The sequence below is a fragment of the Corapipo altera genome, unplaced genomic scaffold, assembly GCF_003945725.1.
Source record: "Corapipo altera isolate COAL_440 unplaced genomic scaffold, ASM394572v1 63, whole genome shotgun sequence".
NCBI classification, from domain to species: domain Eukaryota; kingdom Metazoa; phylum Chordata; class Aves; order Passeriformes; family Pipridae; genus Corapipo; species Corapipo altera.
The window spans coordinates 976,170-1,002,715 of NW_020884928.1; the positions used below are offsets into that span (position 1 = coordinate 976,170).

A 26,546-nucleotide genomic window follows, 5' to 3' on the forward strand; every position below is an offset into this window, starting at 1 on the left:
TTCTCTGGACACTGGTAAGGACCATTTTTGAGGTTGTAGAAGGAGATCGATGAAAATCAACCAGCTCTCCTGGACCCCTCTTCTCTCCACACTGTCTCCTGTGGAATTCTTCCAAGCTGATCCCTGAACAGTTCTGTTCTTCAGAACTCCAGGGCTGTGATGCTGTTATGTGGCTTTGCTTTCTGCTCTCAGGATCCTGAACCTCACTTTTCACAGTCACTGTAGCCAAGGTGGTCCCTGAACTTCACACTCCCAAGAATTCTTCCTTGTCTGTAAATATGAGGTGGAGCAGATTGCCTCTTCCTTTTTGGATCCTCAGTCACCTGTGTCAGAAAGTAACTGTTAGCACATTCTGGAAACCTGCTGGATTGCTTGTGATCTGCTGTGATGTTAATAAAATTATTAAAAATAGTATTTATTTTATTACTTACATTTTTTCTGAATACCTTCTGAATTGGTCTTGTATAAGATAAAATAGGAGCTGCCCTTACAGGCTGTTGGCCAGGAACTTGTACAGGGGAACTAAATACAGAGAAAAGGAAGTTTCGTTAGCGAATAATCTGTTTCATTATGCAATATAATTTGAAAGCCAGGATATAAATTTATTAAGAAAACCAGTGAAGAGGTTTGGTAAAGGACTGTTAAATAACGATGTTTGGCACACGATATTTTGTGCAAACACACAAAGGTCATGGAACTTCTGCCATTTGATCTGAAGTTGCTATATGGTGATTTTTTAAAAGCTTCTCACTTGAAAGAGGTTTGGAAATACATTTGCCTTTTGCAGATGTTGGAAGAAATGATAGCAAAAGTTTCTAGAAGAGAGCCACTTCTCCAGTACCAAATAGTTTTGCACCGTCTTATTACTGTCACGTAATAAAGAGCTTGGCATGTGTGTAGTAGTTTGTGATTGATGGGTCACAGTGTGTGTACTCACACTTGGGACAAGGCTGGTAAAGACATTCCTAAGATGTATTGTGAACTTAGAATGACACTAGGTGAATTTTTTGTTAAGGATTGAGACCTGCTGCTGGCTGAAAGGAGGTTGTGGTGACAGGCTTTCTGCTGAAATATAAGCAACTCTGAATTTAGTTTGTGACTTTCTCTTCATTATATAGTCAGCTTGTAGTTTTCCACTAATAAATCTCCTGCTTTTTTCTTGGTTTCTGCTAGTGTGTTATTTTTTACCTATATTCCATGCATTCAGCCATACTTGTTTTTCTTTAATTTCTTTTTGAATGTTGTAGTTTTCAGTAACTTGTTTTGATTTTTTTTTTTTTGGCTGTAATATTAGTACTCCCCTGAGCACTGACAGAAGTCTGTTATTTGATACCTTATGATTGATTTAGGACTTACTTGTTAAAATGGTATGTTTTCCTTGAAACTGGGATTCCATTAAGTTTCACTGGCACATTAATTTCAGGCTTTGAATGTAGCTCTCATGACTGTCTGGAACTTTACGACAGCATTTTGTGTGGTGTGTCCCTTCACACACAGAAATTGTTTTGATGAGCGAACAGCTTTTCAGTCTGTTGGAGTATGCGAGTTCATGTGGGTATGTGTACTGTTTCCTGGGTGTGTGCACCTGGATTTCTGGCTTGTTTGATTCAGTCTTTAATTTTTAAAAGTTTCTCTGAGATTTTAAGTGCTAGTGCATTTATTTCATATTTACTAGGAGTCTCTAGGTTGCAATTTTTTTTACCATTTTCATTTGTTTTGCATTGTAGCCCTGAACTTTTCAGTTAAAAAAATAAAATAATAAAAAGTCTTTGACCCTTAACTCCATCCGGGTTTTTAAGAAAGGGAATGCACTTTGTGCTTTGTATGCAATATAGAGGGAATGTTTTTAATGTGTGACAAATATTATAGATTTGATTATTCACGTTCCATTAAGTATTTGGATGCCTTTTTATGTTTTCAATCACTTGTGCCATGCAACTTAAAAATGAGGACCACTTAATGCCCTCTCTCATCCTACTCATTCTGCCATCTTCCTATTGAATTGTTACTTCCTCTGTTGGGGTTTCTTTCCATTATTTAGTGTGTGGCAAAGACTTCTTTTTTAATGAGTAGACTACTTGAGAAAGGCCATGGAATTACGTGCTGGTTTTACAGCTCTGGAGGTCCTAGTTCAAACAATTCAGTGAGGGGGAAAAAAATTATTACCTATTACTCCTATAAGTAGTGCTGGTGGTGTAATTGTTCGTTGTTGCTATGCCTGTGTAACTTTTCTGGCTGGTCATGTTAACTGTTCACAACATTTGCACTCATTTAATCCACAGAATGTGTTGGTGTTGTTCCCCATCTGTTTGGTGCTGTTGAGATTCTTCCCAGAAGACCATGCTCAGTTTTTGACCCTCCCTGCAGGACATGACAAACTGGAGAGAAGGAAGGCGTTCAGGGACTGAAGTGTCTGCCTGGAGAGGAGGCCCCTGGCACCAGCTGTGCTCAGCCTGAAGCACGGAAGGCTGAGAGGCAGCTGGATGGGGTCTTCAGCAGGGGACAAGAGAGAACAGTTGCATAAGGGAAACTCCAGCTGAATACAAGGAAAAAAAATTATTGTTGAGGCTGGTTAAATGTTGGAACAGGTTGTGTAAGGTCCTGCAACCTTCCTCTTTGGAAACTTTCAGGACTTCACTGGACAAAGACTTTAACAGCATTTTCATCAGTAGTCTCCAGTGACAGTGATTAGAACTTTGTGTTGTACTTTCTCTAAATAACCTTCTGGTCTGTTATATTATAAAAAAATCTTACTGGCACGTCCTTTCTAATAAAAATGAGGTATTTCTTAATCTGTTTATACCAAGAAAAGGACACCTATCTGTGCCTATAGACTTCTAAAAAATGGAGAAAATGCAATTAGATTCACTGGAAAACACTGACTTCTCTGTTGCTCTCACAGGTGTGGGTTGTATTTTTTTTTTTCTCCTGAGTCCCACCTAAGTAGTACTTCATGAAGATTACATTTTCAGTATAATGTAAAGCTTAGCAAAATTGTGCTATTTTGGATTAGTCTATTTTAGAGATAGAGGTGTTTCAGGGATAAGAAAAAAAAATAATATGACGGATCTTGATCTTAACTCTCTCTCGAGCACTTCAGTGTGATGACTGAAGAGGAGATGGTTTTTCATCAGCCAGCATGAGTATTGACTAGGGTGATGATTAGGTCAAATTTACAGTTCCTCTTTATTGCCTAACTTTAGAGGCTAAAATTTTGGTAAAGAAAATAATCATCAGGTGGACTTTCTTAGGAGCTATTTTGTCTACGTGGCTCCTGTATTAACTATCTTTTTTCAGGTTCAGTGCTCAAGTAAAGTGAAGGTACAAGTCTACTTTTAGAGTTTTCTTTCTTAGCTTATCCTTATGTTGGGGAATTCCAGAAATTGTAATTTAAAATAAGTTCCTGGAATCCCTTTGTATTTTTTCCTTATTGTGCTTTATGTTGTTAGTGTAAATCATTCTTTCCTGTCAAGATCTTGGGAATAAGGAGGAGGAAAGATGGATCTGAGATCAGTGTGCTTCTAAGAGTGATAAATCTTGATGGTGATGGTGGAGTTATGATACAGGCCATTGTACCACAGCTACCCTGCTTGTCCTTAATTTATTAGTGAAATCACTTCAGTGAATGCTGTGACTGATTTCCGAATAACATTAAAGCTACATGACTATTTGTGTTCAAGGTTGGAAACAGGCTTGAGAATAGCTCTCGAATTGGTGGGGTGGAACCCTGTTGGCCAGAGTTTTGCTGTGGCTCTGCTTATACCCTCTCATAACAAGTAAGCACCCCAAAATATTTTTAAGATAAAACAATGTGAGATTTACCACAATTTTCTTGTATATAGAAAGTTGATATAAAAATTATTAGATTGAGTTAGAAGTTAAGGGAATAAGTCTCCACTCCCTACTGACTAAAACAGAGGAAATCCCTGCTTCTAGAATTAGTTTCAGATGAGATTTTTTTAATTCATTTTCTGTTATGAATTGAGCAAAGATCACAACTGCTCAGAAACCAGTTTCCTCTAGTGTATAGGAAGGTTTTTTTTCCCATTTTCTCTGAGGCCTGCATTTCTGGTGGTGTTATTAGCAGTTCACTGACTGAAGTGGTTCACTGAAGGGACAGGCAACAAGCTGTTAAAGTGGCTAAGCCCATCACTTCTGGAAATATCAGGTAGACTTGAGAGATCGTGTGGAAAGTGAAACTTACTTGTTCTTAGTTAGGGTTTTTTAATGCTGATGAATGTGAACAGAAGCAAACTTTTGTTTTTTAAGATACTTCATCCATTTAGGGAAGCAAACATTCTGTTTGTCTTGCCTTTCAGGTGGACTGATGCTATTTTTTTAAGAGCTCTGGAATGATGAATTGTGCCACCAGTATCGTGAGGTTTAAGAGTATAATTCTAAGTGACACATGAAGCAACAAGATCTACTTAGATAACATCCCTGTGGAGCTACATGTGTTGAGTCTGTGGTTTTTTGCAATCAGTGTATTTCCCTTTAGTGGTAAGCACTAAAAATTACCCTGGCTTCACAGTGTAATTGAAATGTTGAGGCCAGAGGGTGAAGCCATTGACTTCCTCTGTAAATGTAATTGGGCAGTGCTTTTAGTTGAGGAAAAAGGTCTTTGCCAGTGCTACAGTAGTATTTTGCATACTGTTTATTTTTGTCATAAAAGTTCCTTTTATCCTGTGGTTAAGAAATAAAAATATTTTAAATTCCATTGTATGAAAGAATTTTTAAGTATCATGTCAAATCTCTTTCATGCCACAAGTAATTGCCTGTTACATACAGTCAAATTCCGACACCTGGCGTCAGTGCCTTTGATCATTTAGACATGCATTACACTAATTTTACATAGTGCCTTTTACATTCCGTCTAAAAATATGTTCAGTGTCTGAACTGTAGAAATAAGTGGGATTTTGGATGTACTTCTTTTTTCAGCTTATTGTATTGCTGGTTTTAGCATCTGTCTGGTCTGTACCTCACTGTTTTGAATTTGCTTTTTAGACGCTCAGATCTGTCCATTGCTGAGATATGAACCTGAGCTTCCCATGTTGTAAATGCCACTCTGGGAGCTGTGCCTTATAAAGAGAAGTGCATCATCACTTATGCCTGTGTTTTGTGAAGTTGAGCTTTTGCTCTCTAGAAAAATATGCATTCTTCAACTCTTACAGACATATAGAAAATGGGGAAAGTAGAATTTAATCTATTGGAAAATGAATGTTGGTCAGGAAAAAAAAGTTTATTGTTCCACCTGTACTCATATAACTTTTTGACAAGAATGTGACTGACTTCATGATTTTCAGTTACGATGTTTTTTTCCTGAAGAATGTATATAAGCATTATAGGATTGGAATGTATTAAAAACCTATAGTTCTGCAAGTTTCTTTTTTTACTTTTGATGAGAAGATGACAATACCTGCATTTCTGTAGGACAGTTCAAGAATGATAATACTATAGGAATGTGGATGAAATATGGATGGAGTAGAGAACCGGGTTATTGTCCAAAAAAGAAAAGAAAAAAAAAAGGCAAGCTATGAAATGTAGCTTGTGCAATGATAACTGTGTGCTGAAGGAGTGGAAGGCAGTACGGGTGAGAATGAAAGGCTCGTGTTCTTCAGACAAAAGAGAGTCAGAAGCAAATGATGTAACGGAGTGAAGAAGTAAAAATTCTTGAATCTGATTTCTTCTGTGCGTGCCATCAGTCTGCCCATCTGTTAGTTCCTCTGCAATTGCTCTTGAGGTCCTTGGCCAGTTTTGGTCAAATTCCAAGGCAGGGAAAGGTCTAAGAGATAATGAAGTGCCTGGAGATTTAGAGCAACTCAGTAGCTAGATGGAAGAGAAACCCAGGTTAATGCTTCACACTGAAGGTGAGATGGGGAAGCTCTTGTGGCCAGTCAGCACATGCATGACTGCCAAAAAAACATTCTTTCCTTTATAGGGGATCTGACAGAATGAAAGAAGATGACAGGGAGATACAAGATGTATGAGACCGAAGTCAGTTCTACTACTCATGTAGCAACTCGATATGTTTAATTTGTTTCTAAAATAAACCTTAAGCCTTCTTAGAATTCCAAAGCTCCCTGGAAAATATGTTAACTTCTTTTAAAGTGTATTTTCTTCCAAGTCAGTCCACCTTTGGATGAATGAAGGCTTTAGAGAAGAGATGGAAACTTGCACAATGGTGGGGAAGACCTTAATCAAGTCCACATATTTATTTTATACAACGAAAAAATACTGAAAGTGATTATTTGGTTTCATATTGTCACATGACTGATCCGATAACACTGTTCCTGCAAAATTGGGCTTGGTCTACATAGAAAAAAACAGGGAAAAACTGATGAAAAATTTGAATTTTTGAATTTTTTCCAGTTACCTAGATTGCCTGGAGAGTTTACTAGATATGTAGAGCTTAATCTTTGAGGTTTGTTTTTTTAAAAAAGTAAAGATTTGAGTTTAAGCCTCTGAAAACACAGCATATGGAAGCAAGGTTACTAAAATTTTATTTGTGGGCTGGATATACGGGGAACAGGGGTGTTTGATTTTGTAGTAGTTTGTTTGCGGTACCTCATCTTCATTCCAAGAAATGAAAGCTTCATCAAAGTTCTAGACAAGCCTGTGGCACTGTGCAACTTACTAAAGTTTGGGGACAGTCAGAAGAGAAACCTAGTCATAAGTCAGCAAGCTGTATTAGTTAACAAGCTGTTTTTATTTAACTCTTCTTCACTGAAGAGTGACAAGTGGTGAATCTTGTTTCTCTGCTGGGTTCTGTAGTTTGAGTGTGACAGGAGTTCTCTGTACTGCATTATGTTGCCTGTAATCAGTATAACAAATTGCCTGACAGATTTGAAAACCTAACCCGTAGTAGCTTTATTTGGTAGCATATGTTAGCTACTATATTTACACTTTATCCCTCTTCAGAAGAATAGAAGAAGTGCAGATGTGAATGTTGCTTGTTAGGAATCTAATGTCTTGGACTTTACGTTCCCTGTCCGTGCACCCACAGGAAGAAATGTGCTAACAGCTGTAGGCTTCCAGTCAGAGGTGTTTCCTTAGGGAATATATAAAAAGGGTCCTTATCTATAGAGAGTAATAATTCTTAAATACGATGTTTTCAAAATTTGCTTGCAAGTAGGGTGCTGCTGTAATATTAAACAAGAGTTAGGCTTCAGACTGCACTGAGTAATTCAGTGTAAATAATGCTCCTAAGTGGCATTTCTCTGTAGGATTTGCATAACACTAACAATGTGTGAGTTCTACTCAAGCTTTAAATTTATGAGACCACAGGTGGAAGCAGGAGAAGGGCATTTGGAAAGGCTCCTGTGAAGAGTACTTGGAGGTCTCTGATGGTGTGGAGGTGAAGTGGCTGAGGAGGGTGTTCAGTGTGCACGGACCTTGCCAGCTGGAGCGTAGCCCTGAAGGAGTTTGCTGCAAGACATCTCAGTACACTGAAAGGATTTTCTCTATAATCACCAGAGCTAGCGCTATATTTTCCTGTGTGTTTCTATACACATTAATATATGTAAGGATTCTATTTTATCACAGTAAAAATTAGTATTCTGAAGCCCGGTCTTGGGCAGACAAGCAACTTAGTTGTGGCTTTGGGCTGGGATCAGAAAATAGCAGAGCTGATCACATGGCACTGCACTGCAGTGAAGACTAGGAAGACAACAGGAAGTCCCTATTAGAATTATCCCTGTGGTAGGGCTCAGGCCAGTTGTGGAGTCATGTGTGCTCAGACAGGATCACTAATACTGTAAATAGAAAGCCTTCTGTAAAAGAAAATGTGTCTGCTGTTGAAACCAAAGGCATTACATTTGATGTGATTTAATTTAGATGCTTTTACCATTGTTCCTTGGGGGGAAAAAAAGAAAACTTCCCTGCTTTCTAACCTGATCATGGCTGCATCATTACCACTGTGTGCAGTGTGTCTTCTGGAGATTCACATGTAATCTAGAAATAAGTAGTAATGTAGCTTATAGTTGCTGTTTTCACGAGGACAAATTCAGAGGTGATGGGTGGTATGGTGGGTATTACTACCATATTACATTATGGTAGTAATAAGCATGTCTGTATTTTTTTTTCATTATTTGTTTGGACATGAAAATAATTACCATGTAGAGAAAGTTCAAAGTAAGTTGTGTTGCATTTTTTGTTTGAGCTGTGATGATGTAAAATAACCAAGTGAATAGTAGTAATGTGATTAAAACTGCACTTAACAAATATACTTGTTTTTATTTCGTTCTTGAACTTGATTTTTTCATCCTCCACTGACATACAAAACTAAGGATAGTGAGAACAAATGAACACTGAAACAAAGTGATACAGTTGTATAGACACTGCCTTAGACAAAGAGAAATTTCCACAGGAGCAGTAGTTTTTGTCATCCAGGAACTTGCAAGTGGAAAGCAAGTGATCCCCCCTTGTGAGACACTGAGCTTGTAGTGATGATAGCTTGAGTAAATGTCCATGTTCTCATGAGTTTGATCTTATTAACACTGTAGATGTTATGCTTAATGGTATCACAGAAGTACACTTTGCATAAGGGTAGATATGGCTTGTATTTCTTATTCAGTCCCCACTAAACTTGGCTGTGCATTTCTTAAATAGAACAGTGGCAGAAGTTTCCAATTTGTAACTACTTCTAGTTTCTGAGGGCTGTCAGTTGCCTTTCTAGAATTCTGTTTGGGGACTAAGATCCTGTTTTATATCCAGTATATTCATTTTTGTGGGATAACATACGAATGATACTTTCTTGTAGCTGGTTAGTAGAAGTCAATTCTTGTTTGAATACCTGATCTTTTCTGAAATGAAGAAATCTTTATGATTGGATGTCAGATAAAGAAGAAGAGAAAATGCACATTGTATCATATCGTAAATGAACGTTGGTCGGAGAAAGGAAATGCCAGACTAGTCCACTGAAAATGACTATGGCTAAAATCCAAGGAAGTGGGCAGTACTTGAGCTTAACTGGTGAACTGAGCTGGTAACTCAGGAGAAAAGCGCTTTTCTTTCTCATTACTCACACTGACTTTTGACAGGTCAATATTGCTATCCCATGTCCTCCTTGGAAGCAACCGGAATGACAGTGAAGGCATCTTGAGAGTGGATGCAAAAGAATTTTTTGAGAATAAGGCGGCAAAACTGATGAGCACCTCACTGCATGAATGTTTAAAACACAACTAGAACAACTGTCTGTATATGATTTAGATCATATGTGGGGTGATGGAGTGGTGCATTTACAAAATGAATCAACAGATGCATTGATTCATCTAATGAGCTTATACGTTGGTTAAAAATAGAAGTTGCAGTCATGCAGAAGAAAAATGACAGTTGTTTTGCCCTTGGTTTATGATGGAAAAGTGGTAAGTCTTGTGTACTTGCTTAGATTTTTTTGTACTTTTACTTCTAGTAGAGTTGTAGCAGTCTGGTATGAATGTGTTAAACAACCTGAAATGGTACTGTGCCAGCTGTTGTACCCTGCATTTTTTCCCCTAAGGAGATCTCTTGTGGTTTTAGTTCTATGAACTGTATTGCATCTTAAGAAAGAGTTGATAGAGGAGGAAGGAAACACTCTAGAATTTTTTTTTTTTTTTTTTTTTTACTGTGGAGAGAGATATTTTTTGTATTTGTTGTTTCTTCCTTTTTTAATGTTCATAGCTTTTTGTAAAAATTTCAGTGATAGGAAAAAATTCAGAATGGAAATCATATTTCAGCCTCTTCCTGCTGTTGACTTGGTTCGTAGGAACTTTTCTCATTGTCAGACTTTGTGAGCTGAGCAATGGAAACACTTAGTGTTTTCAGACACGCTTTTCCTTTTTGTTCTTGTGTACTTCTCAATTTCATTTACTAAAAGAAACCCTAATTTCCGCTCCAACTTCACCATCATCATTACAAGTCTACACCTTTTTGGTGTGGGATTTACCCTTTCAAAGAACTCTGTGTTCCAAGTTCTGAACAGCATCTTTCTGGTTCACACTTCAGTGTGTGCTGATGATGTGGTTGACCCTTGTGTGCAGCTTACATATTTGCTCATGTACAAAAAGTATCCGGAGTTGTAAGGAAAAGGAAGCCCTTCCTTTCTGTGAGCATGAGCTGTTTTCTGTTTCAGAAAGCTCACTGCAGTATTTACAGAGAAGTAGATAATGAACTTTGAAACCTGGTGTCATCAACATCTATTTTTCAGTTGAAGCTCAGTGTATGATAAAGAGCTCTTTGGGCAATTGGACATTGAGTTCTTTGGAGCCTGCTAATATTGATGTGTGTCCCTTGTCATTCTCTAGTTATGCCATGAGTGCATCTTTAAATGCTCTCTTGACCTTCAAATTGGTAAGTCAGTGTGGAGGCCTTGCTTTTAAATTTTGGGCAAATCTTTTTAGAAGTTTTAAGTGTTTACAAAACCAACTATTTTAGTTTTGTTTCTCCATTAAACTTTTTGAAGGAAGACATTAGTAAACTGAGTGTTGAAGGCAAAAAAAGAAGGCCTCTGTTTATTGTAGGTCTGCTTAAAGGAGGTTTTATACACAGGAACCATGCTTAGAAGAAACAAAAACGGTCTCCCAATAAACAGGTTAACAGTAAAGAAAGGTTAGAACAGAGGAGTGCTGAACTAGTGGAATTTGATTTAACCTCATACCAGGAAGGAGATTGTCTTGTGGAAATGAGAGAGTGGTTGTCAAGCTGGTTGATGATCTGTTCAGGAACAGTGTTCAGTAGTGGCAGATCAAATTTATAAGTACACAGACTGCCTTGGAAGAAAATTTTGAGATAGTCTATTTTAAGCAATAAGTGCAGTTTACTGTTGAAGGTGCTGCTCTTGCAGCAGTTTCTGAGCTCCTCCTTTTCCCTGAGGCACTTCAGTAAAGACTCAAGCTTGCAAAAACTTTGGTCTTCATCTCATTCTATGCCTACAGGAATTTACAAGTGTTTTGATACTAACCTTTGGTGGCAGCTGTCAGGCCAGTACTGACTGTTTCTAAAAATGTTCTCCTACTGCTCTGTGTTGATATTTATGTTTTTACCTGCAGTATTTAGACACTTTTGTGTAAATTGCAGTAGTACATAAACACTGCCCAGGTTGTAGGAGGAAAAGAAAGTGGTTTAGAATTTCCTTAAAACAGTTTTGAAAATGAATGCTGAAAAGTAACAGGTTAATAATGGTTTTAGTAGAGAACATCAGTCTTCTCTTAATTTTCCAGATTTACTTTCCCTTCTTCCCTCTGCCTTATTTAGTTGATGACAGCATTTTTCCACAGTACAACAAATGTGCAGCTGGCTGCTTTTCCAGCCATGTGTAGGCTGCCCCACACGTTCTGCCAGCATCCCTGCTGCCAGTCCTGCAGGGTGCCGGGTCCTTCCTCGTTCCAGCATTGCTGTCCTGGAGACTTCTCTGCCTCATTCTGCTCTGGCATCTCTGCATAACCCCCTGCTTTGTAAAATCTTCCCAGACATCCTCTCCAAGATTTCTCAAGCTTGGATAGTTATGGTGTCTGTTGTGAGGAAGTATATCTGTTCCACCTAGTAATAGTTGCTAAGCAGGACATTTTTTCTAGCCCCTTGTCATGTAAGCACAGGCTGCTTCAGTGCAGACCATCTAACTTGTATGAGGGAAATTTTATTGTTCTAATTTCTCAAGCTCTTTAATCTCCTTCTTTTAGTGTGGTTTTTTTTTCCTTTCTTTCTTTTTTTTTTTCTGGGGACACATTCATTTTGTACTGTGTTGCACTGATACTACTATTCTCTCTTTTGCTTGATTAGGTGTTGTAAGGATAATAGAGAATCTCTGTCATGTATATCTTAAAATGAACCGGAATAGATTTTTTTTTTTTGTACACAACTGTGTCTTGGAAATTTTCAGACTATTCACATTGTCAAGAAGGGAAGAGGTTGGCTTGGACTCTAGTTTTAGTTCCCAGAGCCCTTGGGATGAGAAGTTGGGACAAGATTTTTTTATTTGGTTTAGTTAAAACAAACGGGGCCTTATTCATGTAACTGTTTCAAAGTTATGTGCTGTTCTTTGGCCACACCATTTGTTTGACCCTTGTATACAAGTTTGTTGTATTTCCAGACTGCTTTTATAGCACAATTTTTCTTTCACATTTGAAATACGTTTCAGTCATTGGACCGTTACTGAACCAAAGGGTGAATTGGCCACCTGTTCCTGTAGCTGTTCCTCCATCCTTTCCCAAGATAGAAAAGTGTCTTGTGTCTCACAGATGTTGTTAGCTACTTGTATTATTTAAACTGCAGTTATTCTAAGTTGGTTCTGTGACGGGTCTAATAGTTCATGTAATGATCAGATAAAATGTGTATGTTTCTGCAGAAACACACTTCCTTTCTGAATCTCACCTTGGGAGTACAAGGTAGACAGTCCTGATACAGAAAATGAGGTGCATGCTGAAATAGGGTAGTTGTTCAGAGATTGCAAAAAAGGAATGCATGAAGGAAGAAAGAAACTTTTCCAGTATTTCTTCAGTTTCTCAGGATCCCTCTGGTGTTGCAGCCCTGTCAATATGGTTTTCATCCTTCATTACAGAAGGCAGTCAGTGTTTCTGTGCAATGCTAACAGTACTCCTGTAGGTTTAAAGAGAAGTCTGCTCTTTAAGAACCCAAAGTAGATAAACCCATATACTTTTTATGAAAACTGAAGTTTTCTCATAACATTGAGAAATTGCTCTTACTGTGCTGTTTTACTATAGCCCAAATCTTTTGGATCACATGTAAACACAGGAGCCATTATCACAACTATGCCTAAGGAAGTTTAAGATTCATATGATATCAGTTATGACACTAAATTGCTGATATTCAGAGCAATTTCAGCAGGAGCAGAAATGAAGGGGGTAGGGGAAAGAACAAGCACAGTTTGAGAGTGCCTTTCTGTGTTTGCTTTAGCGTGATTTCTTAGGATGTTCTTATTTCTCATTTATTCCCAAGAATGCATAATTTGTCAGATTCGGAAGTATTATTTTGAAGAATGTTACTCAGTTGTCAGTTTATCTTGTTGAGTTGACATATGGCTGGGGTGGGAAGGGAGACTGAACAGGAAGGAAAGTCCTTGTTCCTGAATGTCATTACTGCATAGCTCTCATATCCTCGAGGATCACCGGGACAAAAGCTGAGTCAGAGCACAGCAGCACTCTGCGCTATAGCAAGACATGGCCCAGCTCAGGATTTTGGACTGCATTATCAATCACAACTGGAGTTTCATATGTAACCTGTATTGTGCATGGAGTGATCAGGTTTGTTGTTTGCTTATCCTTACATGCAATATGATTATATAATTTAGTATAATGTGGGAAAAAAAAAAGGCTCTGGTGGATCTCTTCTCCCCACCCCCAGTCTTACTGAGGATGTACTGTTAGAAGTCTTGCTATTTACTAAGGAGTTTTCTAGAGTTACTAAGCATACAAAGCATGGTTCGACTATATAATTGCTTTTTTTAACACTTTGAGTCCTTTAGTTTGTTCTCTTTAGAGTCATAAGCTTTGAGGGGTCTTACATAATGAATTGCACAGAAAAATAAATATGACATACAGGAAGGGGGAGATATGCCAGGATAAACTGTGCTGTTAATAAATATAAAGCTGACTTGTTTTCCTGCTTTAAAAAGATGGAGCATCTTGGCTATTGCAAAATACTTGATCATGAATAGGATTAAAGTGTGAGGGGAGGTTACTTTTTTTTTAACGTACAGGCTTAAATTAATTTCTGCAGGATGCTATTCAGTTCTTAATATGGACAGATTTAGGTCTGTTTCACTGACTTGCTGCAGAACTGGAGGGAAAACAAACAAATGAAACTTGCCTGGATTTTGAAGGAAAAGGTTTTAAAGTAGAATTCACTTACTAAAGGGTTTTAAATAGTGTATACAGTTGTAATATTACTTTAAAGGTACTCTAAATATTTGTATTTCTCATATAACATTCAACCAGTTACTGAAGAAAATTTTTTTTATTTTTCTCTGGTGTAAGGAGGAGGTAAGCACTTCTTATAAAGTTGCAGTTTCAGTACACTAACTAAAGGCAGGTGTTTCAGAAATTTTTCCCACCATACATAGAAGTCCTTTGAAATAATCTGCCATTTAAAATACTTACTAGCCCTATATGTCATGTCTGTACTGAAGCTTCATAATCAGAGAAGTACATTGCTATGTGATGGTGTTGTGGTTTGGTTTTGGGCTTTGTTTATTTGTGTCTTTTGTTTTAGTTTTCTTTGTTAGTGATGCAAAAACTGATTCACAATGTCTGGGTTTTTCAAGTGATCTGCTTAGCATTACAGGTAAAAAGTTTCTTCTGTTGAATTTCAACAAACTGAGGAAACGTGACGCATTCTCTTAGAGTTGATTTTTACAGATACTGTTTGATCTGGTTTGCTTACTTGCATGTAAGAATTCACCTGTACAGTCAAATTCAGTGTGACCGTTGCTTCCTATACTTTCACAAAAATCAACAAGAAATAAGAAAAGGCTTGGCTCATGGACAGTCCTGTGAAGTTTTAAAATGCATTTTAAAATTCATGTGATATAACTAGGGGGAAGGGAAAAGAGGATTGTTTTTGAGCATATTGAAGTGAAAGATTTAAAAAACAGTAAAACACTGTTCTCCCCCCGCCCTCCCCCCCAAAAAAACCCCAAACCAACAAAAAAACCCTCCACCCCACCCAGAACAGGGTTCACATAATCTAAAACCTGTTTCCTACCAAACTGGAAAGAAAAACCAAGTTTTAGATCAATATACCTTGAATTACTTGCATGCTCGAGGTATAAATTTTACTGAACTGTTTGACCTTGCTAGTTTTTATTAAGTAGACTGCAATTGCTGTGTGTGTTTGGGGTTGTTTTGTTTATTTTACCTGAAGTCAAGTCCCTGTAAACTGTACATTTTAATGAACTGCTGCCAATACTTTTCTTTGAAATGAAGCTGGGAGTTCACTTATGGGATATTACACTGCAGCTGCTCTCTTCCTACTGCACTGAAGTGCTGTGGCAGAAGTGGAAGCTGCCAGGCCTGTGAGAGGAGCACTCTGCTCCCTTCAGCAGTGCTGCTCTCCACCCAGCAGTGCCCAAGCAGGCGGCTGGTGAGAAAGCAGAGGTGACCTGTGAAGTCTAAGACTAACAGCTCTTCCTCAAGTGTAACCTCAAAGCACAGTTCTGCTAGTTCAAGGATACCACGAACCAAAGGACAAGTTAGGCAGCGTTTTTGACAATTCCCGTTCATTCTGACCCCAATAAAACATCGGGGGATAAATTACTCCTTGTCATCTGAGAGCTGAGTTGAAGACCTCCCTTACAGGAAAACAAGTTTTCTTCTGCAGAGTCATCAGAAATACAGATTCAAGAAGAAAATGCAAACCTAATTAATTGTCTGCATGTGTCACTAATAAGTTCTCAAATTACATTACAGAGTCATTCTAAGGATTTCTTTTGTTTTTACTGTTCACTGCCTCCCCTCCTGCCCTCAGCCCCCTCCCCCACAGCTTCCCAGCATATATTTCCCAAAGCTTGGTTTTTTAAACAGGAAGCAAACAAGGATGAGATATGTAAGGATATTTTCTCCTATCTAGAATGGTAATTTATATTTTACAAGAAGTGCTTTCACAGTGCAGCCTGAAAATTACTATGGCTGAGCACACTTGGCCTTTGCACTCTGATACAGGAAATTGTTATGTGTATTAGAATGTTTTCAAAGGCTATGCAGTGTTTCATATTAAAACAGAAACCTCTAAAATAAAATTATTATATGATATAAATCGGTGGAGTTCTGTTGGCATCAGTGAATTACAGTTTTTAGTCCAAACCTTGGATGGGATTGATGGCTATCATGTGGTGATGCATAGACAATCACTCAGAAGCCTTTTGCAAAAATCTAGAGTACAGAAATAAACTTGATTGCTTGCAGTTTTCCATCTTTCACTTTTTGTTCATGGGAGAACTTCATTACCTATCTTAAAAATACTTCTGAAAATGAATTATTGCAAAGTACTGAAGTGTTTTGCTTCTCTTTTGTGTTGTCTGTGACAGTTGTCTTGTGGGACATGGGATATATTCAAGTGTTAGAGTCTTACTGGCAATTCAGAACTTAAACATGATTGCAAATATAGAATTGGTGAAGGAGAATAGTTGTTAAAAAGTTTTTATCTTGTAGGAGACCTTTATGTGCAGACTGCTGCAATAATATCATAGATGATTAATCCTATTACATATATAGTCTGGTCTTGGTAAACAAGGTAAACAAGGACATTTTAAGAGAGAGAGGCGACCTTAGAAAGTTAAGACAATTTTTTTTTTAAATGATAATCTAGTATTTATGGAGTTGTAGTCTTGGAATCATAATTTAGCCATGATCCAAGTAAAAGGGGTTCCTCAATGAATATATGGAAGTGCTAAGGTGCTAAGTAATATTTTTTTCCTCAGTAACATACCAATTAGGCTCATCCTTGGTAAGGTGCAGTAGGAACTACCCCTCTGCCCTTCTAAGGACATCCTTTATCAGCATTCAGCACGTGAGCAAAGTCTTCAGATGCTTGGTATGTCCATTGACCTTGCAGCCATGGTGGGCTATATTAGAGCAAGTAGGTTTAAAACAGTAAATACCATTGCATTAGATGGTTGGAAGAAGTACTGGTAGGTACTATAAAGTAGGTGATACAACGGTTTTGTGGTTTTTTTCCTACTTTCATCACAAATACCTGTCTTTTGAGTGTCAGATAGGGAACAGTAGACTACAAGTTTAGTGTACGTTGTCTTCTTACCAGCACAGGTCATCACTGTACTCTGAGCAGACTTTTATTAGTTTGAGGAGAGCAAAGCAGATCTCCTCACTTTCTGTTCTCATTGGTTCTTAGATGAACTGCATCAGGTTTCTATTTTTTATCTTATTGCTGCCTCTAAAATTAATGATAGTGTTCTCTCAGCCATGCAAATACTTAAATTTTGGGTTTCTTAGCCAGGGGTAAGCATTCTGCAAGTTCTGTAAACTTGTAGCTGGTCGAATTTCACTGCATGGGGTGGACCTGACCATTGCAGTTGTTGGGCTTGGAGGAACCTTCTTGTCAAAAGCTGTATTGCTGTACATGAAAGTACATTGATATGTTGTGCCACAGCAGCCAAGATATCTTATTTGTGTTCTTTTTGTCTGGGGTTCATTATTGCGGGCTGTGCTTTCCGTGAGGCAGTACGTGAGAACGAGAGGTTGCAGTGTGAGCCCGGCTCTTGCATTGCCTTCGTTCGAGCCCCAGAACGCAGCAGTGCTGCAGCAGCTGCTGCACTGCAGCTATTTCCCTTCCTCCCGAGAATCTCCAGTAACATTAAAAAAACTTTTCAGTCTTCCAAATGTGTCACTTACAGGATGAAATAACAAAGGTGGCTGCATTCCTTCTGAGATATTTGCAGCTGATAATGGTTTTGAAATTCGGTATTTATGTTACCTTACTGTGCTCTTTTGTTTATCTGCTGCCTCGGGCAGGGAGGGAATATGATAAAAATCTTGTCTTGGTAGCAGTGTGGGATGTGCTGTTTTCACTGTAACTGAGTAAAAGGACTAAAATCATTGCATGAAATAGCTGGTGACTTTACTCATTGTGGAAATTCACATTACTGGAGAAACATTTTGTAATGTCAAGAAGTACAGGGAAGTAACTTGGCAACAGTGAGCAATTTAAGCCATAGTAATAGGCATGTAAAGACAAGTAGTTCTTAAATAAGCAAATAGATTTGTGGTAAAATAGGTTTCTTCTCCCCACTCCAGACAGAGATACAAATGTAGATTTAGTCATCTATATCAACCATTCTTACTGACATATGCAATGCAAACTGTGAGGAAATATGCAGGTCACGTATGATCACATCATAAGTCAACGTTCAGAAGCTTTTGGATTTGCAGTTAAACCGAAAATCCTGCGGACAACTTTCTCTTCTCTATCCTCTTAGTGACAGCTCCTCTCTGGGCATAAAGATTTAAGATTTTTTTTCAGATTAATGACTTCACAGTCCTTTTTTAAGCATTTTCCTGTGCATTGTATCTTTGTAAAAGAAGTTCTTTACTGAAAAAGCTACTTTTCTTCCTCTCTTGTATATGCACAATAGATTACAAATTTAGAGGTTGGACATAATTTAGTTTGGATGTTTGGGTATGTGGCTTTGCATCTGTGTATGCTAATTTTATTTAATTGTTCAAAACATAAGTTTATTCACTTCTGAGTTTAGGGCTTTTAAAACTTGAGTGTTAATTTGCACGTTATATAATATGTTCAAATGTTTTGAAATGCAGGAATTGTATTTAAGTGATGAGTTTGCAGGAGTTAATAAATAGTCTCTGTATCAGAAAGCTTTAGCACTGAGTAGCTCCAGCTGTATATTTATTTAGAGGTTGTTTTTGAGGAGAGCAGCTGTGTATGTGGGGAGGTAAAAAATCTTGACACATTTGTCATAGAAGTTTTGTGGTGTTTTAAGTCACGTTTTTCTGTGTTAATATTCCTGTGATTTTTTTTGGCTTTATACAAATAGTTGTTCTCCAGTCAAATAGTTCTTCTTAAAACTCTCCCCATGTGTCTAGGTAAACCTTCTGCAAACAGAGTCAAACTCTGAAATAACAACTCAATTGCAATAACCATGTTTTTAGGCTGACAGTTGAGGTTTTGACATTGAGAGGGTAAATTCCTTGATCTTCCAAAGGCTTCTGTTTGGCTTTGGGCAGGTCAGAGACTTTTCTGATGTACATGAAATAAAATCCTAAGTAAAGCTGCAATATTGCAGAATTGAATGAGCTTAAGTCTTAACAGTTTGAATTACTAGCAGATATGATGATGTGGTTATTCAGATGAACTGGTGTGTCTAGTCTCTAAATGATCTCATTTTCTTGTTTTTAAAACAGGAATGAATGTATTCTGTTTATGTTGAAAAGTTCAGTAGTTTCAGCAAGAGAAAATCGGCCTCATACATTCCATAGAGAGCAGGTGTAAGGTGTACCACTGTCCCAGGGCTCAGCCCACAAAGTAAGTAAATCCCTTACTCACCATTGTAGCTGTATCTTGGAGTAGCCTAATCCAAACACAGGTTTCCCATAAGGACAAAAAGGCTGTGGAAAAGTGGTTGTTCTCCTGGGTGGTTTGGTCAACTTAAACTATGTCCCTTATAGTGTTAATTTTTTGATCCAAGACATAGTCTCTATGGAGAGAAACAGTATGAACTGAAGGAAATCTGTAGGTGGTTTCAGAGCTGACATTAGTTTCAAGTGTGGTTATTGAAATGAGGTCTGTGCAGGTTGGGTTTTACACTGTGCAGCGATTTGGTTTTCTTAATGGCTTCTACAGAGCTATTTCACATGTAAATAGGTTTGTTGTAATAGTCTGGTGAAAGTGTAGTGGAAGCTGTCTGGTATGTTGTGTGTTTGATAAAACCCATGTTATTCTGGAAAGCAGAAAGAGTACAGACTTCACTGAAACTCATTCCAATTTTTGCAGTAGTGTACTTAGCTGGGAACATAGGCAGTGTTTCTTATGGTCCTCCTCTCCCTGTTTGTAGGAAGCAAGAGTGGGTCACGGGACAGCTGGTATTCTTGGGTCTGTGAATAAATTCCCATAGGTTGAAAGAAGCAGTGTAAGGCAGCTCTTGACAGCTGGTGACTGTGCAAACCACTCTTTATCACTTCTGTCAGACTGCTGAGAAGGTTCTTTTATCATGCATGGAGTAACCTCAAAGTTTCTTCAATGCTGAGGGGCAGAAGTAAGCTTTCTTAGTCTTGTCTCTCTGATATTTCCAGATTACACTGTAAGATGAGGACAAAGCATTTCCTATTCTTAACAAGCAACGACAGAACATGCAGAGAAGGAAAAGTTTCAATTTAGCTAAATTAAGATCACATGACATTTTGCTGTTGTGCTACCAGCCCTGCAGATGTTTCCTTTCTTTCCAGTTTAAGGATGTAGCTGTTAAGAGGGGAGGCTTTTGCTAATGAGTCTATAAGAAAACAAGGAAGCTCTCAATTTCTTTTTGTTTTTAATGTTTTTCTGACTAAATTTAATACTATGAACTCCATATTTATTATTGTAAATACTAAATTTGAACTACAAACAAAAATATATTGTGAAAATACTTTGTATCTCTTTCCTGTGAAGTCTGCATACTTTTTACTCTCTGTCTTGGTTCTGTTGCTTGAAATTGGCTGTTACTCTGTGGAAGTGTAAGACATTATCTAAACTGAAATGCACTTAATTAGCTTTGCAAAAAAATCTCAAGTTGAGTAGTATAGTTTTTGGATGTGGCCAGATCACTACAAATATGTGTGTATATATATGCACACCCCACAAAACAGAGGATACTTTTTTGTGTGTATGTATATGTGTATAAAAATAGACATTGATATGGTAGATCAGGATCACTTTAATGAGTTGAAATATGGTAAACTTGCTAGTATCTAGTGTTTAAATGGAGATCTGGGAAGCTAGGTTATGTCTTCGTGTTGAGGGATTAGGTGCTGAGTGTGGAGCAGTCCTGTTTGAGCAGTGGTGGAGCAGTAGTCACCAGACATGATCTTGGTTTCGGTGGAGTTAAGAACATAGTACAACAAGTTCAGCTATCAGAACAACACTATGAGAAAACCAGAGCTTGTGCTGTGTATTAAAAAAACCCCCAAAACAAACAAACAAAAAAATTAAATCTAGCCAGATTTAGTAGGTTGGGATTTTCTCTACTCTGATGTAGAAGAACTCTTGAATCTCACCTGGCCTGGGAAGCCGCATGCGGCTTTTATTCAAGCACGTATGTCTAGCTGGGCTCAGTTTGCAGAGCCACTTGGTGTCACTGTTTTTAACCCAGAGCCAGGTAAAACGAAAAGTTTTTAGTTGAACAGATGCATGGAAACAACTTGATTGAGATCATCCTTGCTGTAGATAGGCTTCAGCTTTGCTTTTTAGGTCTTGTGGAGTAGTGATGAGACTGACACAAGCACCAAGTCTTGTGCTATACAGGGCAGCCTTTCATGAACAGTAGAGTGCAGTAAGGCAGACTTGAGCTGTGTAATAAGATGCACACATAGAGGTTTTTTTTGTTTGCTTTCTGTGTATGTCTTGATCTTTCTGAGAACTGAAATACTTTATCTTGAAAATACTGTTTCTCCTTTGAATGACTGTGTTTACTGCAACAGTAGTAGTACAGAAGTACACAGAAACACGTATCACTGTGCCCTTCTTCCACCCCCAAGCCAGCTCTGTAGCCTGCGTGGTGCTTGACAGAAATTCATGTTTCCTTCCCTGTGCCTCCCAACCATCTGCCGTGCTGGCACAGATGCTTTGGTTTTGAAAGGTCGCACATTTCCCACTTACTTCATATGCTGGGAGTAGTCAGGTATTGCCATCTTAGGCCTTGCTTCCTACCTGGTCTTGGTTTGAGGATATGATTTATGTATTTTATTGAATTGGATTATTCAGTTTTGAGATGCGCTTCAAAGTGTGCGTTGGTGTCCTCATCAGTGTCTGCTACAGGCAGGCAGTTGCTTTGGTTTTGAACTAAAAGAATATTCCAGGCTTATATTCTACCTGGGTGGGATTCACAGTCCTAAAAGAAAATGGTAGATTTGCTGTCAGGATTATTCCCTAGCACATGCCTGAATTAACTTCTGTTAGTCCACCAAAAAGGACCTGGGCTTAGTGCCGTAACAGTGAGTTAAAGTGATAAAAAGTGGGCTCCTGTGAGGGACACACTTAGACCTGTGGTCGCTCCATTGAGTGACGCTCACATCTTTATTGCCTTCCCTTGCTCTGAATTGTTGTGTCTCATTGTGGCTGTTGGCAAGAGCCAGGGGGGCTGAGTGAGGGAGAGCTCTCACAGAGACCACCTCACTGCTGCTGGTGGCTGCTCACGTCCCACGCGACCAACCAACGTGAGCAGCAAATATGAGAAATGACACTGCCCATCCTTCCCTTAGTCTTGGGGTGGTCACTTATAGATTATTTCTGTTTTCTTGTTGTTTGATACTGAACCATTCATCGCAGTAACTTAGTCTCCATCTGTGGTCATAAAGAATTTGGATCTTGTTCTAGAGTCATAGTTGAGTTCTTGTTTGTTTGCCTTTATTATCCTTTCCAGTTACTGCACCCCCCTCCGCTGCAACTCCCGAGAAATATTAGTGTTGGGGAGTTTCAGCAAATATCTTGCATTTCACGCATGCATAACACCTGTCCCATAAGAGATGAGTGCAGTTCCCTGGTGACTCTGAGAGCTGACACTTTCCCAGAGTTCTGGAGTTGAAATCTCCCTCTGGAGACTGATTTTTTTCCTCTTTTATAGTCTCTTCCCTACCCCCTTTCCCCCTGCCCCTGCACCCCTTCTTGAAGAACTCCAGCATGGAAGATACCTGTGCCCCCAGTTCCAAAACCAGACAGCAATGGCCCCAGAGCAAGAGCACTGTCTAAACCAGTTTTATCTGTCTCTGTGAATGCTATCTGCTGATGGTTTTATGTGTGTGGACTCAGGCTCTGTTTATCTCCACATCTTGGCTTTCTCTTGTGGTGAGAGTGGTTCTGTAGCTGTTTGATCTTTAGAGCTTTGAGGGCTTGTTTACATCTCCATTTCCAGTTTCAGGTGCTTCATGGCAGGTCAGCCTTCTCTTGGTAGCTGCTGAAAACAGGCTCAGCAGTAACAAGCATTGAGCAACCTTTTGCTGAGGCTAAAAGTGATGGAACTAATTTGTTTTGAGAAGAAAGCTGTGTCCTGAATACCTGAAAGATGAATTTACTTAAAATGGCGCCTGTGTCATTTTTTTTCAACTGAGAATGACTTCTGTATACGATGCTGTTTGTACATTCCAGTTTGATTTAAAAACACATTAGAAATTACCTTATGGCCTTAGACAGTTTCAGTACATGATTGTAGTATTTGGCTTTATACATGTGACCCATTTTCCTTGAAACTTTGATTTATGAGCTTGAGAACTGAAAGTAAAATAACAATTTTGTACTTTTAGTGAATGATTCTGCTTCTCAGGTGCTGCTATGATAAAACATTGGCTGGCTTTGTGTTTTGGATGTACCTTCCTGTATTGCAAATGAGGATGGAGATAATGTATGTCAGAGAAAAGTTGCATAACCTTTTATCTGGCTGTCTTATAGGCAGGCTTTTTTCCTACACATTCTGTAGTCTTAGGTAGAAAAGACCTTTTTATTTCTTCTTTGTTACCTTTTTAAAGAACCTAATGCATTGTCACATTAAAATAAGGTCAGACTGTTCTAGAAAAGCCCTTTTGCTCTGCAATAGCAGATTTAACAGGGCAGTTACCTAAGTGATAACTACTTAGGTATAAAAACTGGGGAAAATAAATGACCTAATACAAGAAATATCACTGTTTTCAAGTGAATCTAGCATTTATTGGGGCATTTGGAATATCCTGTCTGTGTCTCAGGATGATTTTAGGGATTAATAAGTATCCTTCTTTGCTCTGGCTTATGTCAGTAGTTACTAAAAAAACCTAAAAATCACATGATGGCTATTGAGTCAGTAAAATCAGGTAATATCAGCGCATTTTCTCTTCAGCATGTATCTATGTAGCTGAACTGCTATTTCTTGGTAGACTAGCTAAAAGTTGAACATTGCTAAATGCAGCTGAAGCAGGTGCTGCTTAGCACAGGTTTTCTCCAAGCTGTTACTGAGATATTGATAGAAAAGTGCCCTGGATAGTCTGGGGTGGGGGTGGGGAAGGGGAGGATGTTGTTTGTTTGGTTTGGGGGTTGGGGTTGTTTTGGTTTGTTTGAGTTTTTTTGGGTGTGGGGTTTTTTTTAATGCAGCTTTAGGCTCCAGAAAATATAGTGTGGGTAACTCTTACATTTACAATGAGTCTTATTTATGTAATTTATTTGTGAAGCATTCTGTATGGTAAAAAACCCCTAAAACAAAACGGTTTAAAAAGTGTAGAGCAAGTCTGGATGCCTGTCCCATGTCTCTTCAGAAATAATTTACTTGTGTAGTGAACATAAAGATAAAAATGGCTTGAGTGATTTTTCCAGAATTGATAGTGCAATGTATCAATTATTTCTTGTGTTCATCATTGTCCACCTATGAAGACAGTGTTCAGAAGTTTGACCATACCTATTTATCTGGTTAGACAGTCAAGATAACAATTCTTTATTGATAGCTTGTATTGCAGCTATGACTGTCACTGAAGGATTTTTAGCATACTCACTATAGGTCTGTAAATTGATCAGAAGATTAAAAATTAGAGGGGCTTTGGGAAAGCATGCAGGTTGGATGTTGGAGCTTTTTGAATTTTCTTTTCGTCTGGTATAACGAGAAACTATTGATTTGAGATTTACTTCTAATTGGAAATAACGTAATTTACAAACATCAACGCTACTTACTGATTTTTATGTAATTTTGTTAGTTTGTGTTAAGCTGCCAGTGATTCATGTAGTTTTTTTATGGTGCCATCTGATTTTTCATGGATGCGTTCATTGCTCAGAAAGAAAGGCTAAATACAGTATTAAAAACAAGGTATGCATTTTACAATGCACTTAAGCATCTGTTGTATGTCCTTGTAATTGCATAGAACAGGAAATGATGCTTTGAGGTACTTTGTGCAGAAACCTTGTATGAAAAATTCCTGAGGGAAATGATACTTGAATCATTTTTAGTAGCCTGGGATTCTTCAGTCCTTGAACTCAATTGTATGCATTCTGACTTCAATTTTGAGCACTGAATCTATAGAGAAATAAACACACTTCAGTGAGGAATATGGCACAATAATATTGGGGTTTTTGGATTTTATATAAAAGAAAAGAAAGTGTTCATTTTTCATCTCTTGAAACGCAAATGACTCTACCCAAAAGACACAAATCACCTTATGGATATGAGATATTTATGTATTTGTAATTTGATATTTGACTCACAAGAAAAACCATGTGGGTACTGTGCCTTCAGTAATGTATTCTGGCCTATGCTAAACATCATCTGTTTTTCGCTTGCTGTCTTGCATCCTTGTTTTGTTTGTGTTTTTGAAAACTTTTCTTGTTCCCTTTTAAAGACTTTTCTGGCAAGGGATATTCTGGTGGGTGTGCTGTGGTTGGACGTGTCACAGGGTTACTCAACAGATGTTGACTCTCTGTAAATCAGATTCTTGCTTGTTCATAGTGGTAGCTGAAAGTTGCTATTACCGAACATATCTCACATTTATTACTGATACTGGCTTTTTCTGTTGCTCTGTTGGCAGACCTTGCAAGGGGTCCAAGGTTGGCATGAAGTTCACCTTTCCCTTTTGGCATCCTCTTTCAAGAAATAATGGGAGTTTATGAATAGCTTTTAGTTTGGCAACTTGTATGAATGCTAAAAGTTTACATGAAATTACAACGAAGTTAGAGGTTCTCTTGCTAGAGTGAAATGCTGCAGCTCCTGTTTGTCAAAGCTAGTGAAGTTCTGTCTGGCTGTATTTCAGACTGAGGTTACAGTACTTCTGTGTATAAACTTCTGCAATCAGTTGTTATACATACTAAAATTACCTTTTGACTAATTAAGGAGGTTTTTTTAGAAAAAAGATGCAAGTATATTGTAGACTTAGATTTTTCAGTGCTACATGTAAGCTTGCTGTTTACATATTTGTAATTAAAGGTATTTGCTTATTAATGTTTTTTGATACCTGGGCTTGTTTGATCATTCAAAACTTTGCATCACACATATAAAAATCTGAGAGGAGAAACAAAAGATTACAAGGGAATGTTAAATAGATGGGTTGCTGCCCGTCACTTAACAGAGGAAATCACTGTCATTTTTTAGAGGTCAGTGATTTTTTTTTGTTAGGAATTATTTCTTTTGCCAATTTACTAGGATCAAAATGTTCTTACTGACTCCAGTTTCTGCTCGTGTCCTGAGATTGAAAGGGACATTTATTTGTGCAGAACTGTAAAATGCTGTCATGTTCAGAAGCTGAACGGAGGTGGTTGGGAACACCTCTCAGTAACAAACCCCATCCTTAGGCTAAAGGACTATCTAAGTTTTACCTTAATCTCTGCACTGTTTGAACTTGAAACTCAAACCACTCATCTTCGCAGTTCCACAGCGCTCACTAATTTTTCATTTGTTAGTCATCCAGTTGCAGAGTCTTTTCAGTTTCACACTAACACTTTAGAACATGAATGAAGATGATATATGAGGACAGTCTAGGCTGAGACAGAGTCCTTGACATTTATAACTGTTCTTTTCCAAATCTGCTGATAATCCTTCCAGGCTGTTTGGAAGAGCAGGACCCTGTCAGGGTGCTCTGGATTCTCTGTATTTTTTGTTTCAGAAGCAGCTCCATTTCTTGGCTTGGCTGTAGCACCAAGACCCTTCTCGATTTGTATGTTTTTTTTTTCTTGACGAAAACAGGGTTGTCGGAGGTAGGGAGCACTGGCTTGTATTTATGGACATACTAAGATGTGGGTTTCTGAGGGCAAACTAGCATTTGTGAGAAGTGTTATGCTTTACATACCTGAATGCAGAACGTTGTTCTGGTGGGTTAGCTATCTCATCAAGGAGCTGCAACGTTTACCACTGTGGTTAGAGTGGAAATGCATTGTCTTCTCTGTAGATG

General features: G+C 38.2%; 1 protein-coding gene across 5 annotated transcripts in view; it reads left to right on the forward strand.

The window, feature by feature from the left end:
- Nucleotides 1–26,546, forward strand: part of ARHGAP21 (Rho GTPase activating protein 21) — a 110,337-nt gene that overhangs the window by 17,121 nt on the left and 66,670 nt on the right. Inside the window, exon 1 of one of the 5 annotated variants that reach the window (XM_027658736.1) lies at nt 13,113–13,235. The exons of the other annotated variants lie outside the window; for them this stretch is intronic. Within the exon in view, the coding sequence (XP_027514537.1) occupies nt 13,152–13,235 (84 nt within the window). The 5' untranslated portion in view covers nt 13,113–13,151. Of the gene's footprint in view, nt 1–13,112; nt 13,236–26,546 lie in introns of those variants that run through there. 5 annotated transcript variants of the gene reach the window in all.